This window comes from Trichophyton verrucosum (genome assembly GCF_000151505.1).
Source record: "Trichophyton verrucosum HKI 0517 chromosome Unknown contig00373_1.f1.exp, whole genome shotgun sequence".
NCBI lineage: Eukaryota > Fungi > Ascomycota > Eurotiomycetes > Onygenales > Arthrodermataceae > Trichophyton > Trichophyton verrucosum.
This window is the reverse complement of record NW_003315389.1, coordinates 24,072-40,455: the sequence shown is the minus strand read 5'-3', so window position 1 is coordinate 40,455 and position 16,384 is coordinate 24,072. Positions and strand designations below refer to the sequence as shown.

At 51.0% G+C, this 16,384-nt stretch overlaps 7 protein-coding genes across 7 annotated transcripts; 4 read left to right on the top strand and 3 right to left on the bottom strand.

Annotated features, from left to right (window-relative positions):
- Positions 1–430: 430 nt before the first annotated feature.
- On the top strand, positions 431–2,839 carry TRV_04855 (uncharacterized protein; the record flags this gene model as incomplete). Its single annotated transcript, XM_003020944.1, has 1 exon — positions 431–2,839. The coding sequence occupies one exon, from the start codon at positions 431–433 to the stop codon at positions 2,837–2,839; it is 2,409 nt and encodes an 802-aa protein (XP_003020990.1).
- Positions 2,840–3,430: 591 nt separating this feature from the next.
- On the bottom strand, positions 3,431–5,014 carry TRV_04854 (uncharacterized protein; the record flags this gene model as incomplete). The annotated part of the gene is made up of 5 exons (XM_003020943.1): positions 3,431–3,656; positions 3,842–3,955; positions 4,012–4,349; positions 4,426–4,767; positions 4,844–5,014. The coding sequence occupies 5 exons, from the start codon at positions 5,012–5,014 to the stop codon at positions 3,431–3,433; spliced, it is 1,191 nt and encodes a 396-aa protein (XP_003020989.1).
- Positions 5,015–6,447: 1,433 nt separating this feature from the next.
- TRV_04853 (uncharacterized protein) lies at positions 6,448–8,681 on the bottom strand (the record flags this gene model as incomplete). The annotated part of the gene is made up of 5 exons (XM_003020942.1): positions 6,448–7,392; positions 7,466–7,834; positions 7,904–8,033; positions 8,128–8,339; positions 8,481–8,681. The coding sequence occupies 5 exons, from the start codon at positions 8,679–8,681 to the stop codon at positions 6,448–6,450; spliced, it is 1,857 nt and encodes a 618-aa protein (XP_003020988.1).
- Positions 8,682–9,969: 1,288 nt separating this feature from the next.
- TRV_04852 (uncharacterized protein) lies at positions 9,970–11,071 on the top strand (the record flags this gene model as incomplete). Its single annotated transcript, XM_003020941.1, has 4 exons — positions 9,970–10,018; positions 10,208–10,699; positions 10,789–10,874; positions 10,934–11,071. 4 exons carry the CDS (start codon positions 9,970–9,972, stop codon positions 11,069–11,071), a joined length of 765 nt encoding a protein of 254 aa, XP_003020987.1.
- Positions 11,072–11,889: 818 nt separating this feature from the next.
- TRV_04851 (DNA repair and transcription factor Ada, putative) lies at positions 11,890–13,185 on the top strand (the record flags this gene model as incomplete). The annotated part of the gene is made up of 1 exon (XM_003020940.1): positions 11,890–13,185. The coding sequence occupies one exon, from the start codon at positions 11,890–11,892 to the stop codon at positions 13,183–13,185; it is 1,296 nt and encodes a 431-aa protein (XP_003020986.1).
- A 288-nt stretch (positions 13,186–13,473) lies between these two features.
- TRV_04850 (uncharacterized protein) lies at positions 13,474–14,388 on the bottom strand (the record flags this gene model as incomplete). Its single annotated transcript, XM_003020939.1, has 2 exons — positions 13,474–14,309; positions 14,376–14,388. 2 exons carry the CDS (start codon positions 14,386–14,388, stop codon positions 13,474–13,476), a joined length of 849 nt encoding a protein of 282 aa, XP_003020985.1.
- A 138-nt stretch (positions 14,389–14,526) lies between these two features.
- TRV_04849 (BAR domain protein) lies at positions 14,527–16,127 on the top strand (the record flags this gene model as incomplete). Its single annotated transcript, XM_003020938.1, has 4 exons — positions 14,527–14,653; positions 14,724–14,871; positions 14,989–15,073; positions 15,132–16,127. 4 exons carry the CDS (start codon positions 14,527–14,529, stop codon positions 16,125–16,127), a joined length of 1,356 nt encoding a protein of 451 aa, XP_003020984.1.
- Between the last annotated feature and the right edge of the window lie 257 nt (positions 16,128–16,384).

Sequence of the window (16,384 nt, the reverse complement as noted above, 5' to 3'; positions counted from 1 at the left end):
TGAATACTGATTCTGTCTAATTCCAAGCTGTAAAAGCCATACTAGAGGTCAATATAGGGAGCAAGAGCTTGAGCATATATCAATCCGCCGAGTTACCTCCAGGCAGCATCACGTGAACAAAATAGTCACCAAAAAAGTGGTCGCATTTTCGAGGCCGGAAGGAATCATTTTTTTTTTTACTCCCCTTCACTATTTGGTATCACGGACTGGCGAGTCTGTGGCCAAATAGCCCAGGACATCTGCGATCTCAGATGGACTTCTAGCAGGCAAACGTCCGTGGGTGCTGTCACCATCGCTGTTCCAGGTCTTACACCCTCTGTCCCCTCCGAAACGCATTCCGAATTCGACGGCCGAACGACCTGGGGTAACCTGACTCCAGAGCGCCTGGCGGCCCGTTGCTCTTGTTCTGTCCAACCGAGGCGGCTGAAGGATGGCCACATCGGTGATTCACAATGGAGCCGGTCATTTGAACGCAGAGGAAACCTTTGAACGGTGCAAGGCGGCGCTGACTTGCGCCTTGAAGGAAAAGGAGCCGACATTTGCTGAAGTCGAGCGGCTATTGGCAGAAACCCGAGTTACCGGCCAGGTCTCTATTTTCCAGATCTTCACGGAAGGGAGAAGGGGTTCCAGACACTACCATAACGATGGTGGAGCTGTTGGACGTCCCGATGGAGTGGACATTCGCAATCCGATGGACGCGGTAAAACTTGAGGGTGGCCTCTGGGATGCGCACCTAGAGATCAACGGCCGGTTTCGAAAGTGGCTATCAAATATCCAAGAAGATGAGAAAAAGGGCAAAAAGCGGCCAGTTGAGAAGCGCAAACTTATCAACCGATACTCCAAGTTTATTAAGTCTAGCCAGGAGTTCTACGAGAAGTACATCCACCACCTGTTGGAAGATTTTAAGGCCTACAATTTCCCGCAATTCGAAGAAGTTGCGAGAAGAAAGGGGTACGTGTTTGAAAAGGAGGTGGAGGGACCCCGGGACTCTGCCGGTACTCTGGACCCCCAACTGAAGCATGCAGTACTCTCCTCGTGCCATGCTACACTTATCAGGCTTGGAGACCTCGGACGTTACTATCAAACTGAGCTTGTGGACCAGCAGAAGAAGAATTGGGAGCGTGCTACGAAGAACTACTCAATGGCCTCTCTGGTGAATCCGAATTCTGGAAACCCATTCAATCAATTTGCCGTCATTGCTCTTGCAGAGGAGCAGCATTTAGATGCTGTATATTATTTGTATCGAGCCATTTCCGCACAAGAGCCTCACCCCAACGCCTATAAAAATCTGACAAAAGAATTCAAGAATATCCTAGCAGGGAAGAAAAAGGCACAGCCGTCAACATCAATAAGTGACCCCCAAGCGGTACTGGTTAGTTCCTTCTTATTCTTGCATGCCGAATGCTATCAGGGGGATTCTCCTGAACACGAAGAACGTGAGAATGAGATAATGCACCAAGTTACCGTTGATTTAAAAGAGAATGTTCTTGAGCGCTCTCTTTTAGAGAAGTTTGCCCTTATTAATATTGCCTCGGAAAGTCATGCAAAGGATACCAATGCGCAAGTATTTTTACGGAGGCTAAACGTGATATTCTTTTTCACCCTTCTTCAGGTTTTCCTAGCTGAGCTTGAATGCTCTGCGGACAAAGTGACCTCAGTTGCCTACTCAATCCTTCCAGCTTTGCGACACTATAGCAGTTGGCTACTTGTTAATAGCCCAGTATTGGTATCTGCCCCGGAGAGTAAGGATACTCCACTATGCATACAGATCAAGGAGCTCTGGAAGAGTTATGCCAATACTTTGACCGTCCTTACCTCAACCTTTGACGTTATCAATCTACCTGATGTTGATTACCTCCTTGAAGAAGACGAGAATACCCTTGGGTTTAAACCATTTGCACATCCTAATACCATGCGACGTTACGGGCCTCCCGGAGCAACGAAACCTAGACGACATGAAACTACGGCTTCAAACGATAAAGAGATGCTATTTCGAATCAGACAGTTTGTGATTGATGGGCTTGACCTCGAACGCAATGAGAGAATCCCTATCGTCATGGTGAATAAAGAGGATGCAAGGCTGTTCGTTTACAAGGAGGAAGGTCTTCCTCAATTTCTGAACTCTCGCAGCCAGACTCGTGGGCATGGCCATACTCTTACTTCCACTAGCATTGACTTAGATGAAATACAAAAACCAGCACCTTCTTCGAGTGCTTTGGAGGACGGCGCATCCATCTCAGGCTCAGCCTCAATGCATCGGATGGTCGATAACCTAGTCGAGTCGGAACCAGCCGAGAGTTTAGTTGATGGTGATAACGCACCTTCCTACTATGCCTCTGTCAATTCGAATCACCGCCGAAGCCTTGCCCATCAAGGGCTCGAAAATGGCGTCTCAGGAGCCCAGGGCCCTTCTCATTTCCAGTCTTATTCCCCAGGCCCACCACTTCCAAGTATAATGAACACTGCGTTTGCTCCGCAGCCGGGCGAAGCAATGTCTCCAACCAGCCGTCCTTCTACTGCTATACCTAGCACTGCTGGTGGAAACAATAGCACGCTCTTCTCTAGCTCCTTTCTCTCCTGCTTCGTGGACGAGTCCCCTAGCAGCCTACCGTACATGCAGACCCCACGTCTCGGTCATGCAACGAGTTATGCTGGCGGAACTTCCTTAGGCGTTCAACCATCGGAGTCCATCACCGCCTTTGGCCAATATCAACCACACCAGCCGTACAATTCACCTTCATATTTCAACAATATGCCATATGGAACAAACCGTGGTTCGATGCTGCACTATGCCGGGGTTATTGGTGAGCAATCACCACCGAGCGGACAAGGAGGATGATAGCCTATGCAGTCTGGCTCGCTCTCTTTGCGGCCACACAGCCATATTGAAATACTATTTCCACTAGGCTTGACCTGTAATGCACTCGCAATACACCTCTTGGTTGCCGGAGACATCGGACAAACGCCTACCCGCGATTGTTGGCTTTGCATATTATTTCTCTTCCGAGAGAGTGGTCGTGGTCAAATTTGCATGAAACTACTTAGTTGGTATTTGAATCGTCGAAAAGGATATATCCTCGATAGGGATCAGGGGAATACTCCTGCTTCGCGCAGCTGTTGCCCTTTACTCCCCACCATAGATGATTACTCTACATCGATGGCCAGTTGACAGAAGCTTCGAAACGGGCTCGAACTGGGAAATAAGTGGGTTCGGAAGCCGTTCCTCTCTCCATTCCCTGGTGATACTCCCAACCTTCACTATCCAGGCATCACCGTCATGCCCTTTATTTCTCAAACGAAGAACATTTCCTGCCATGTTTCGATCAAATATTGCTTTCCATTTCAATGACGAGCACATGCACACGTAATGAAGTCAACTGATCTCATGTATATTTTCATTCGTTGTTGAAAACGTGTCTGTAACTAATTCTTATTCTACGTTTTTCTCTTTCATAAACAATGTCATCGAAATTGTCATCAGCTTATCATCAAAGCCTGATTCTACCCCTATCAAGGGGTCTAGTTGAGCTCCATCTCGTAGCTGTTGAGTCGTGTGGGCGGTTGGTAGGTATTTGGTTGAAAGTATATAGGGTATGGTTAAGTTTGCTTGTGACAGGAGCAAATGGAGGGAGTTGATCCGAGTTAGTGGTACCCAGCTATGAAATTACACTATTCTTTTCTAAAAGAAACCTGATACCCGTTTGTTTCGGTGCACAGGGTTGAGCCTTGACGAATGCAAAGTGGGTGATTAGTCTATTGGGTGAAGGTTTGCTTTGGGAATGGGTAACTGTTTGCATTTGTTAGTAGACGATCAAATCCACATATATTCTCAGGAACTTACGATGGACCCAATTCCCGGATGCTCAAGTTGGCGAGCCAGTGTCCCATCTCGACACACTCTGGAACAGTCTTTCCTTGAACGACACCGGCACAGAATCCGCCAGCGAAGGCATCACTTTTGGAACGTTAGCTAAATATAATCTTCAAAGCAGAAATAGAACCACAACTTACCCAGCTCCGTTAGTGTCGCAGATTTCTTCCTTGAGGATCTTGCGGATAGCGGTCTGGGTAACGGTGACTTCACCAGCAGTATTGGAGACCGCAGAGATAGTTGGCTCAGTTCCGTGAGTGACAATGACAGTTCTAGCACGCTTGCTGTTGGTCTTCGGAAGCTTGGCCATCTTCTCGGCGATTTCACAAAGGTCTTCAGTGTCCCAATCCTGGGACTTAGCAAAGGCGAGGGCCTCAGCCTCGTTTCCAACGATGAAGTCGGTGTATGGGAGAACTTGAGAGAGCTGTTCCTTGAAGAAGGCTGGGATGAATGGAGCGGAAAGAGAGAGCATGAAGGTCTGAGTCTCGTATTAGCCCAATGGTTTCTCCCCATTGCCCATTTCGGGAAGAGTCCGAGGGAGAGAGATAAAGTACCTTGTTCTTGGAAGCAGCCTCCTCAGCGAGGGCGAGAACAGCTGGGACGCAGACGGTCAAATGGTAGCCACCGACGAAGTAGACCTTAGCCTTTTCAACGAGGTCCCAGACCTGGGGCTGCTTGAGGTGATCAAGCTTGTACTCATTGGCAGCAGCCAAATGGGTAACCAAGCATCTGTTGTGGCCAGTGATGATGACACCGCATCGACCGGTAGGCTGAACATCATCTACACGGTATTCAACTCGGAGACCGGCCTTAGCACAGGACTCTCGGAGGATATCGGCATACTTGTCCTTGCCAACGCAGCCGATGTAGAGGACAGAGTTCTCGGGGAGAATATACTATAGCACCAGAGTCAGTTTCACAATGCCATTTAGGGACCGTCTGGGCGTCTGTAGATCCTGTAGATATCCATACCTGAGCTCCACGAGCAGTGTTCTGAGCAGCTCCTCCGGGGATGAGCTTTGCATTGTGGTTCTGCATCAAGTCCTCATAGAGGCCCATGTGCTTCTCCTCAGCGAGAATGGCGTCGTTTGCCTTGACCTCATACTTGTCGAGAGTCGATTGGTCTCTACCAAGAGGATTCATCAGTCAACCAAGGAGGAATTAATCACAAAAGGAGTCCCATTCTTCGCGGATGCACGTACCCCTCTCCCTGGATATCTAGAAGAGAACTACTGTTAGCAACGACTCCACGGACACAATTGAGAGGCAGACAAACCCAAGAGGGGGTTCTCGAGGCAGAGAAGCGCGTAACCCTGGTCAGCAGCCATCGTGAAGAGAATCGGACTGTGGTTTGTCTTGAGATTAAGTCGGAGAATAGTTGTTCGGCGGGATGTCTCTAGGATGTTACTTATATAGTGGGGGACGAGGAGGATGGAATTTAGTGTTTTCTTAGTGTTATTGCGGAAAGGCTGAAAAAAAAAAAAGAAAACATGGCAAACACGCCAAAAACCGCCAGCAGAAAGAAACTCCGACGCAAGTTCGCCCGGTTCGTCGATATCAACAACGCCGAACAGACGGACGGACGGCTTGCTAGGTTCTAACGTCGACGAGCACCGGAGTGCCGATATAACGAGCTCTAAAGACACAATGGACGACGCCGCGGCGCGGATAGCAGATAACATCCAAGCTGCATCGATATACAGCCAGCGGCCTCACGGGTTTGGACCGGGGGCTCAACACCATCTCGACGGCCTTGATGGAGTTGACTCAGACACTGCGAGCATCTCTACGGATGTCGTGAATCCGGAGCGAGCAATCAGAGAACACAGACTAGGGCGTCCGCAGCTACCTCCTATACCAGACCTGCGATTCCAACAGAGCTATCTTGCGAGTATCTCAAAGGCTTCGAGCTGGCAGCATGTTGCTTGGATCACACTGAGGGATCAGGTACGAATACAGGTCTACGGATCTCGTCGTTTGGAGACATATACTGACTTAATGCCTTGCTGGTTTAGATGCTATTACCTCTTCTACAAGGCGCTTTTGTCACACTTGCGATGGCTGGATGGCGGCACTGGACTCGCGGAGCTCGGGCTAGTGGGAGAGCAACAGGCCTAAGTCTGCGCCAGCTATGGTTCAAAATGACGAACTGGAAGATTGCAGAGATATGACTGTAGGCTAGCAGGATCCGACATTGTTTTTAGCAGTGGAATTATGGGATGTTAGGCGTTACCTGGCTTGGGATACCATATGATACACACATATTTGCTTTATATGCTGCTGCATTGGAAGCCGATGCAATGTTCTTTTATATAGACAACAAACCAGCACAAATGATTAAGCGTAATATTATGCATGACATTAATAAAGAAGACGCCGTGCGCATGGAAGAGTACAGAATCAGTTAAGGATGATGACTAGGTTATCCTGTCTTTCTTCCTTTCATATGGATAGTAAGTAACAGTTATTTAGACATGATTACCACCTAGTTAATTACTCATAATAAGCGCATTAACCAGGTGAGAGGTTTAGGTTAAACAAGATATGATATTGTAACAGAGCCCACATGCCTAGTATTAGACAACTCCGTTATATGAAGGTGGTTGGACTTGGGGCTCTTGCTTTTCGGGGACAGTAGGGGTGTGAGTGCCCTGCTTAAGGGGTAGGCCGTCATTTGGGACTTCCGGCTTGAGTGTCATCTCAATGGCTATTCGAGGCTCTTTTGCAGGTTCCCTTGCAGGTTCCTTTGCGGGTTCCTTTGCGGGTTCCTTTGCAGGTTCACTAGTGGGTTCCGTAGCAGCATTCAAAATGTGGCTATTAATGGGTATCGCTGTAGACGTGCTTGTAGGCAAGTTGCCATTATGCAGCGGTTCTTCCTTTGATGGTTGAAGCAGCGCAGGCTCTGGCTGAGGTGTCTTAGCTGCATTTCCTTTACCATATTTCAGTTTAACAATCATACTTCTGTTTCTATCCAGCTGTAGATCTGCTGTGAATGAGTCTGCATCGCTTAGTCCAGCCTCATCCTCGTCTTCGTCGTCAGCAGCGTCTTCATCCCAGTCGTTCCCGCTCGAGGCCTCGTCGTCGCCTTCTGTATTATTATCTTCGTCGCTGGGTGTTAGGCCGTCCCAGCCGTTACCTTGGAGGCCACGCATGCTTCTGCGTGACCTGCCGTATTCCATACCGCTTCCCCCGCCAGCAGGGTTGTTCGACGGCTCGTCGTCGGTAGCTTCGTGAGACCGTTTGCCAAGGACGGTCTGGCCGTAAATGCCACCTACTCTGGACTTGACCTGGCGGCCAGAGGCGGTGAAAGTAGGGCCAGCATTTTCCGGAGGCGATGAAGCGCGTGATTGATTGCGAGTAGATCTTCTAGACGGGAAGGCTCCCGATGAGAAATCATCGTCGTCGGAAAATGTGTACTTGATTCTCTTGCCACGAGTTCGACCCTCGTAAAGAGAGAAGCCAGGTTCAGGACGGGCGAATGCAGCTTTCCGCGCGATTCGGTAGTCCCGTCGTTTGCGTTTCTAAAGTGGCGATTAGAAGTTGGCAATATAATATATAGTGAGTAATGGGGGTTCCGTCAAGGCTGCAGCTTACCTCTTCTGAGTTCTCAAACCGTGGGATGCTGTTGAGTATTTTCTGACTGAGCTCTCGAGACGCACGGGACTTCTCTGTTGCTAGCGACTCAGCGACACTTCGTAATTCAGGTATTGTGCCAGCTACACTCCACCAGGTGTTTGTCTTCAAAGCTGGGTTGCTTTCTCTGTAGAGTCGGAAGTGTGTGTCGTCTAAGCCTTCTATGAGCCAGTATCGCCTTTTAAGGGTATCTGATCCCCAAGGCTGAACGGACAGCGGTTGGTTCTTGTCCCCATCGTGTCTGGACTGTTTGTAGGATTCTTTGAGTTTCGCCTGGACAGACTCGGAGGAGGAGAGGGCCCAAAGGGTCAATGTCGAAAGCAATTGGATCTAGGAATGGTGTGTTAGCCTAGAGCTGGGTATAGAATGGAATCCAATCTCCATTGGTACGTTACCTACCCTTTCCTCTGGAGTCATTGTCATATAACCACCTCCATTTGCAAGAGGACTCTTTCCCTGCCATGCCTTTGGCCATTGCGACTGATGTGTTTGTATAGCTTCCTCAAGGGCGCGTTGATAGTGACCTCTCCTAAATGAGACCAGACAGCCGAATTAGCAAGATGCAATTTTAAACAGCGCACTTCAATATAACTAAAGCTCGCGCATCATTCCGATGTACAAACTGGGAATCGTAGTGTTGTAAAACGGTGTAAGGGAGATCGTACTCGACGTCTTTCTTCCGGTTAAGTACTAGACTAAGCAGAGCACAAAGCAGACGCTCAACCTGATCACCAGGCGTAGGCTCAACAACACCCTTTTCTATATCCTGCGGTCCGTAATGCGGCAGTGACTTGGGGAAGACATCCGTGAATCTCGAGCGGAACATCACCAGGAACTAGAGGGTGGAAGTGTTAGCTATTAGTTTTCGCGTCAAAGCACTATAAGCAGGCGCGTCACGCCCTCGCCTCAAAACGAGATGTAGAAACAATGCAACCACCGCACAAGGAAAAAAGTGAAACTGAATAATTTTACTCACGGCAATATTAGGATTATCAGCTAGAACGTATTCATGGGGAGGTGACGGGGGTCGTTTGGGGGATGGTGGTGCTGGAGCTGACTTCTCTGCCTTTTTGAAATATTTGGTGATTCCCGCGCTGCGGTTGACGGATTCCGCGATGGACTCGTCGGCCGTCGAGACGACCGAGGATAAGGACGAGGAAGAGTCGGAATCCGACATGGCGAAACCTGCGCGCAGAATCGAGGGCTGGCGACGCTGGTGCAGATGGCGACGGAGGAGGTGGTAGGGTTTTTGGTTGTTGGGGTTCAAAGAAGTATTTGATGGAGGGTAGCACGCCTTTGGAGATAAGATAAAAATAAGATGCCAGCCAGGCAGCTAGTTAGCTTTTTTGGTCGTAGGTAAGCAGAAAAAAGCTTCAGCCTCGAGTCGCTTGCTTAACATAACAGGGCTGAGTCAACTTTGGGGAGCGCAGTTTGATATCAGGCTGTCGAAGAGAGAAGATTGGTTCTTCGTAGCTGTAGCTGTAGCTGTAGCTGTAGCTGTAGCTGTAGATGGTGAGATGGTAGTAGATGGGAGCGAAACAGCCAACGTAGACAGAGAGAGGAATGATTGAACATGATGAAGAAAAAAAGGGGCCTCTTTCTGTTCTTCTAAACTATATATAGGTAACATGTCCTGCTGAGCAGTTGAAAGAGTCCAAGTTGAAATCCAGCTATTCACCAAAATGTTCTATTCACGTCTATGTCCTATTCACGGTGGATCAAGACAGAGGACAGCAGTCGCTTCCAGCCAAAAAGTCATGAACAAAGGCAGCACCAGAAAGGTACCATAGTAAAATATCAAAGTCTGCAGATGTACGCTTGAGCCAAGGTAGCGAACTATGATAACACCAGTAAATAGATTGAATCTATCAAGACACCGTATCGGAGGCCGACAACGCCGTGTAGGAGGCGATTATCCTCGATGCAGGATATGGCTGGGCTCCCTGTCTATCCCTAGTATCGCAGGCGGACTCGGACTCATAACTCGGTGGCGATTGAGTCACACACGCTGTACTTGGCGGTTAAGTTATATCACCATGAAATGTCTTGTCTGTCTAGGATCATCATCGTCTAGACACATCATCTTGCCTTCGCCTCGCCTTCGCCGTCTTCCTGGCCTGCCGTCCTGCCCGTCCTTCCCGTCCTGTTGCCGTCGATGTCCTTGACTTGACGTCGTTGTTTGTTTTGTTGACGTTGAAAAAGAGTCGAAAAGTCGAAAAGTCGAAGTTGCGGTTGGTGAGCTTAGTCAGCAAGACGAAAGCGGCTAGCTTAGCGACTCCCACAGAGAAAGCAACCACACAAGCCGCGAACATTTTTTGCATCTCGAACTCCAACTTTTCCACGACCAAGCCGACAACTTCGCGATAAGGTACGACCACCGCCTCGCTTCCTTGACGCTGCCGCCGGAGACTCACTGAGCAGACCCAGCACCGAGAAAACACCTGCTAACCGTCTCTGCAGTAATCATGGGTCGCGTGATCCGCAATCAGAGGAAGGGTCGTGGATCTATCTTCAGTACGTTGACCTCCAGCATCCATTGAGTATTTTTGTCTTCTTCTCTGCTTGCCGAAGGGGAAGAAAGGCGACGGAATTCGACGGACCGCAGACGCACGAAAGGCGCAGGGCGAATTGTCGAGCAGCGAGGGAGTAAAAACGCAGGGAGAAATAGAGGAATGCATGCTAATAAGTTGACTGTGTGAATAGCGGCTCGCACCCGTCTCAACAAGGCCCCAGCCCAGTTCCGAACCCTCGACTACGCTGAGCGCCATGGCTACATTCGCGGTGTCGTGAAGAAGATTGTCCACGACAGCGGCCGAGGTGCTCCCCTGGCCCAGGTCTCTTTCCGCCATCCATACAAGTACAAGGAGGTCACCGAGACCTTCATTGCCAACGAGGGCATGTACACCGGCCAGTTCGTCTACTCTGGCAAGCACGCTTCCCTCAACATCGGCAACGTCCTCCCTCTCGGCTCCGTGCCCGAAGGTACCGTTGTGACGAACGTGGAGGAGAAGGTCGGCGATAGAGGTGCGCTCGGCAGGACGTCTGGAAACTACGTTACTGTCATCGGACACAACCCCGAGGAGGGAAAGACACGCATCAAGATGCCCAGTGGTGCCAAGAAGGTCGTCAGCAGCAGAGTCAGAGGAATGGTTGGAATTGTTGCCGGTGGTGGCCGTACAGACAAGCCTCTCCTGAGTACGTCTACCCACGTCCCTCGTTTTTTTTTTTTTTTTTATGAGTGTCTGAATTGAGTTGAGAGAGTTGGTACTAACTTGTCTGTGCAGAGGCTTCTCGTGCTAAGCACAAGTTCGCTGCCAAGCGCAACTCGTGGCCCAAGACTCGTGGTGTTGCCATGAACCCCGTCGACCATGTAAGTGCAACAACGGCCCGACAGAGACGTATCATGTCTGCCATGCTAACTCCCTGCAGCCCCACGGTGGTGGTAACCACCAGCACATTGGCAAGGCTTCGACCATCTCCCGATATGCCGTACAGGGACAGAAAGCCGGTCTTATCGCTGCCCGCCGGACCGGTCTCCTGCGCGGAACCCAGAAGACCAAGGACTAGAAGTACTAATGGGATGGCGTGGGTCTTTTTTCATAATGATGTACGGAAGAATAAAATAAATCACTTCACCGTAGTCTTGTCTACTTCTGCTTCTTCTCCTCCTCCTTTTCTTCATCCTTTAATCCTTCTTAGCCCTCCGTTAATCCAATATCAACCCTTCTTCTCTATAATTTCTGCTATCTATCCTATCCCCCTTATTATCCCTTACCTTACTGCCGGCTTTTGCACCCTCACTGGCCTTGGCGCCCTCTTAATCACATGACCATGACATCATCACGTGTTTTTGCACGTCACGTGCAGCAGGCGACGCCTGAAGCGGCCTAGCGTCCCCGTCTTGCTCCCAAACTGGCCAATCACGGGACCGCGCCCTTGCCCTGCGCTCTCTTCCGTCACTCGCGCCCGAAAGAGCGAAGAGCTATATAACCGTCTCGCAGGCACCGCACATTGGCAGTCTTAGCAGTGCAGGATAGGAGACACGGTATACGAGACGATATTCGCTGAGACGTCTGAAGATTATACGAAGAGTCACAGAGCAGAGACGTGAAGAGACGCAAGATATACTCCGTACAGAGACAGACACAGAGAGAGAGACAGTACGCTGAGACACAGCAGAGTGATGGATATAGACGCAGGACGGGCCTTATAGAACATCGACCCCTTCCCATATCTCGATCCTCGCTCCTCGCTCCTCCCACCGCAGAGCCTAGTCCCTATCCGCCTGGCCTCCCTGCACCTCTTCTGGCCCTCCCACCACTCTCGAACAACACCCAATCCAGCCCGACGGTTCTCGGTCCATTCCCTGGAGTCCTACCATCATCATGACGGCGGAAACAGACAACAAGTCGGCCTACGCCACGACCTCTGCCAGATGGCGCGCAATCGTCAACCGGGATGCCGCTGCCACCGGGTTTGTGTACGGCGTGCGGACGACCAAGATCTACTGTCGCCCCCGCTGCCCTGCCCGTCTCGCCCGCCGTGCCAACGTCGAGTTCTACGACACGCCTCTCCTGGCCGAGAAGGCGGGATACCGCCCCTGCAAGCGGTGTAAGCCCGAAGACGTGCGCGCGCCTACCGATCCGCACATCAGGCTGGCCCAGCGGGCGTGCGAGACCATGACGCTGGCTGCTCTGGCCGGCGGAGACAAGCAGCGGCCGACCCTGTCAGATCTGTCTGGCGAGGCCGGCCTGACCCCCAGCCACTTCCACCGTGTCTTCAAGAAGGTCGTCGGGGTGACGCCAGGCAAGTTTGCCCGGGAGCTGATGGAGCGGAAGTCGTTGGGTAAAGTTGTGGTGCCCAGCGGTATCAATGCGAGGATATGTTGGCCGCCACCTCATCTGGCTCCCCTGGTTGGCATGAGCAGTCCCGTGCAGGACAGTAATAATAATAATAGTGCATCCTCGTTGGAGCCACAGGTCCAGACTCCCCCTCTTGGCGACTGTGACATCGATCAGATAATAGGGCAAGGATATAGTGATCCGCAGGCCGTGGGTCCGATCAACTGGAACGAATTCGATCTCATGTTAGCTGCAGCATCTGATCCAAGACAACAACAGCAGCAACAACAACAACAACATCACCATCATCATCACCAGCAGCAACATATAAACTTCTCTCGTCCCCCAACGTCCACTCCTGCCTCCACCTCTGCCGCTGTCACCACCTCATCGTCGCCTGCCGTCGGAGGAGGTAGTGGTATCTGTATGCCACAGACAACGGCGTCACACTCGTTTGACCCAAACTCACTCAACAACATCCACTCCATGCTGACTCTGGACCCCAACTCGACGTCGAACATCAACTTCGCCCAGTACATGGCCGAACCCATCGACTTCTCCCCCATGAACCCTCCCACCACCACAAATAGCAGCACCAACACCACTACCGGCCACAGTCCGCCTGACACCTTCGCCCATCCAACCCCCAGCCCTACATCTGTCCCTTCCCTGTATTCCCAGCAGTCTATCTCGCCCACTGACTCACCTCTGATGTTCGATTCTTACATTGGCCTTACCGGCTCCTGGCCCCCCTTGCTGCCCGAGGACACGGACTGGCTGGACAACCAGGTTCTGCTGCCGCCAGACTACACAAGTCTAGACTTCTGTGCCAGGTCATAAGCAACATCAACTTTCTCCTCTCTCCCTTGGCGAGCCTTATTTGAATAAGACCGGAGTTTTATGCGTTCTATGCGTTTTTTTAATGGGAATGGAAGCGGGTATCTGCAATGGGACGGCCCTGTCTTTGGTTGGAAAATGCTTTTTTGCTTTCTCGGTTTTTTGGACTGAAAAACGGTTCGGTTGTCTTCTCCTTAAAAAGCCTCACCCTGAATGTATTAATGAGCCTATACATTAGCGTAAGAATAACTAATATAGAAAGAAATAATGACCTGCGAACCTCTTCCACTTTCAGCTGTATGTAGTTATGGTATCTCTGGTATCTTCATCGTGTGCACACATCCCGGCAAGCCCACAGAAAGGAGCAGTCCCGCGTTGCACCAGGCTTGGCCACGGCGGTACAGAGGTACAGACTCCCATCCAGCCGGGCCAGATGAAGAGCAAAACCGCGGTCGTATGGGCAACAACAAGAATAATGGCATCGCGACAAGTAAGACACAAGAAAAAGCGGGCGGTTAGCTGCATCCTGGCTGCGTCTCCTGTTTCAAAGCCAGCAGAAGCCGACAGCCAACCGGTGCCCACCCCTGGCCGCCTCCCGCTACGTCCTGACGAAACAGATCCCCCATCGTCTGCATGATTCTTCTCTGCGTGCGTGAGAGTGTTGTAGTCAAAGCTGAAGGCTTGGAGAAGGGATGAAGTCGGGAGTCTGGGTTGCGGTCCGGGGGCGGTTGGCGCAGGTCGACGTTGGTTGGTCGGTCGGTCGAGCTTCGGGCGGGAAGAAGAAAAGAAACCATGCAGAGCACTTGGAGAGTTACGGACAGCGAGTAAGACGATGGATACCAGGAGAAGAGGAGACGAAGAAGATGATGAAGTTGGTGATGAAGACGAAGAACGCTCTTTAAACGGCCAAGGAGGAAAAAAGAGTCGAAAAGGCGCTGGCTGGTCCACCGTCTTCTTGAGTCCCTCTATTATAATAATCTCATAATAATAGCTTCCTTTATTTATTATCCCCATCGCCACAGCAGCGAAAGACTGGCTGGCAGTGAAGCAGCAGCGCAGAAGAAAAAGCAGGCTTGGTTCTTGTCTTGTTTCTTCTTCTTCTTCGTCTTCTTCGTCTTCTCGTCGTTCTTATTATTATCTTGTCCATCATCATCTTCTTGGTGAGACAGCAGCTGGTTTGACTTTTGTTCCACTCTTTTGCTTCATTACGCAAGTCGTTTCCTTCTCTCTGCCGTCTCTGCCACTCGCTCGAACGTCTTCTATCTCTCTGTCTTCAGTCCTTCGCTTCTCTGTTTACCCGAATCTAACGGATAAGACGCTCGTTACGGGGTTCTCGTCGCCATCATGAACGTCAACAAGAAGCTCGGCCGCCTCAAGCAGTGGGCTGGAGAGAGGATGGGCGGCGAGATCAAGACCAACGTCTCGGACGACTTCAAGCTGCTCGAGATGGAGATGAACCTCAGGCAAGAAGGTGGGCTGACGGACACTTTTTAACTACTCTTCGTACTCGTTCGGATACGGATGCTAACGCATTTTGGTAGGAATGGAGCGTCTGAACAAGGCCATGGCGGCGTATGTCAGGGCCATCTCGAAGCGCAGCGAGGGCGAGGACAAGGAGAAGCTCTTCCCAATTGGAAACTTGGGCGGCGTCATGGTCGCGCATGGCGAGGACTTTGCCAGCAACTCCGAGTACGGCCAGTGTCTTACAGGTGGGTTATCGCCTGCTGCGAGTTCTAGATACAAGTAGATACTAGCAGATACTGACGGGATTACAGCGTTCGGGCGGACGAACGAGCGAATCTCCAGGATTCAGGAGCAGTATGTCGCAGCTGCAACCTCTAGCTGGCTAGAATCTCTGGAACGGTCTCTCAACCAGCTGAAGGAGTACCAGGTAGGCATACTCTCTTTCATTTCACTTACAGATACCTTTTCTAACAATATATGAATAGGCGACTCGCAAGAAGCTGGAGAACCGGCGGCTGGCGTATGATACCTCCCAGGCAAAGATGCAAAAGGCCAAAAAGGAAGATTTCAGGGTGGAAGAAGAGCTCCGGTCGCAGAAGGTCAAGTACGAAGAGGCAACTGAAGAAGTCCTTCGTCGCATGATGGATATCAAGGAGTCTGAGCCTGAGTGCACCGCAGACATGAGCGCCTTTCTCGATGCGCAGTTAAACTACCATGAAAAATGCCGCGAGGTTCTCCTCCAGCTCAAGGACGAGTGGCCTGCTGGGTACGTCTCTACTTCTTCTTTTTTTTCATGCACCATTTTGTTCTTCACCGTACTAACTAATTATACCAGACCAACGCAGCAGTTCAACTCGTATGGCCGCCGGTCAACCCTGACTCGCTCCAACACCTCTTTCAACGACCAGATGGCAGGCGAGGACACGTACCAGTCCTCTTCCCAGCAGCCAGGCACCTCCAGGTCCCGCGAGCCCTCTCGGCCGGGCCTGGGTGGGCGTCAGCCAACCTTCGAGGGTCCAACGCAGCTCCGCACCAGGAGACCGTCTCCCTCCCCTGCACCAGCCCTACGAACCCCCCTCCGAACCGCGAGTGATAGCATCTCTCCGGCAACGATTGGCAGTAGTGCGGCCGGCATAGCTAATGCACGCTCACAGCTGCGGGTTATCAGCCAGGGGTACAATGGCGGCAACAACAACAATAATAATAGTAACACTCACAATGATGGCTACTACGACTCTACCACGGACGACGGGGCGTCTCCCGTCAGGAACAGTCCAGACCAGTACTATAGTTCCACCAGCACGTCTCCCTTGCGGACTGTACCGGCGTCAGGCCAGGTTCCCACACCAGCGTCGGGTTCAGGGTCAGGCACCGCAACACCCGTCAAGAAGCCGCCGCCTCCCCCTCCACCATCAAGGTCGAAGAAACCCCCGCCACCTCCTCCGCCACCAAAACGCTCTGTCTCTGCTTATGCCGTGTAGACTTCACCATCTCCTTTCTCTTTCTTGTCTTTCTTTCTTCTCTCTCTTGGACTGGGTCTGGGTGGTCAGGCAGTGTCTTTATATCTGGAGTCTGGCGTTGTCTGTCTCTGGCTCTCTGGTCTGGTCTGGTCTGGTCTCTGGTGCATGTCTAACTGTAGCTGGCCTATCATTATCCCTCACTATCACTATCACTGTTGCTATCACTGTTACTCTCTTTCTATCTCTCTCTCGCCGTAGCTTAAGAGTCCGGAACACCA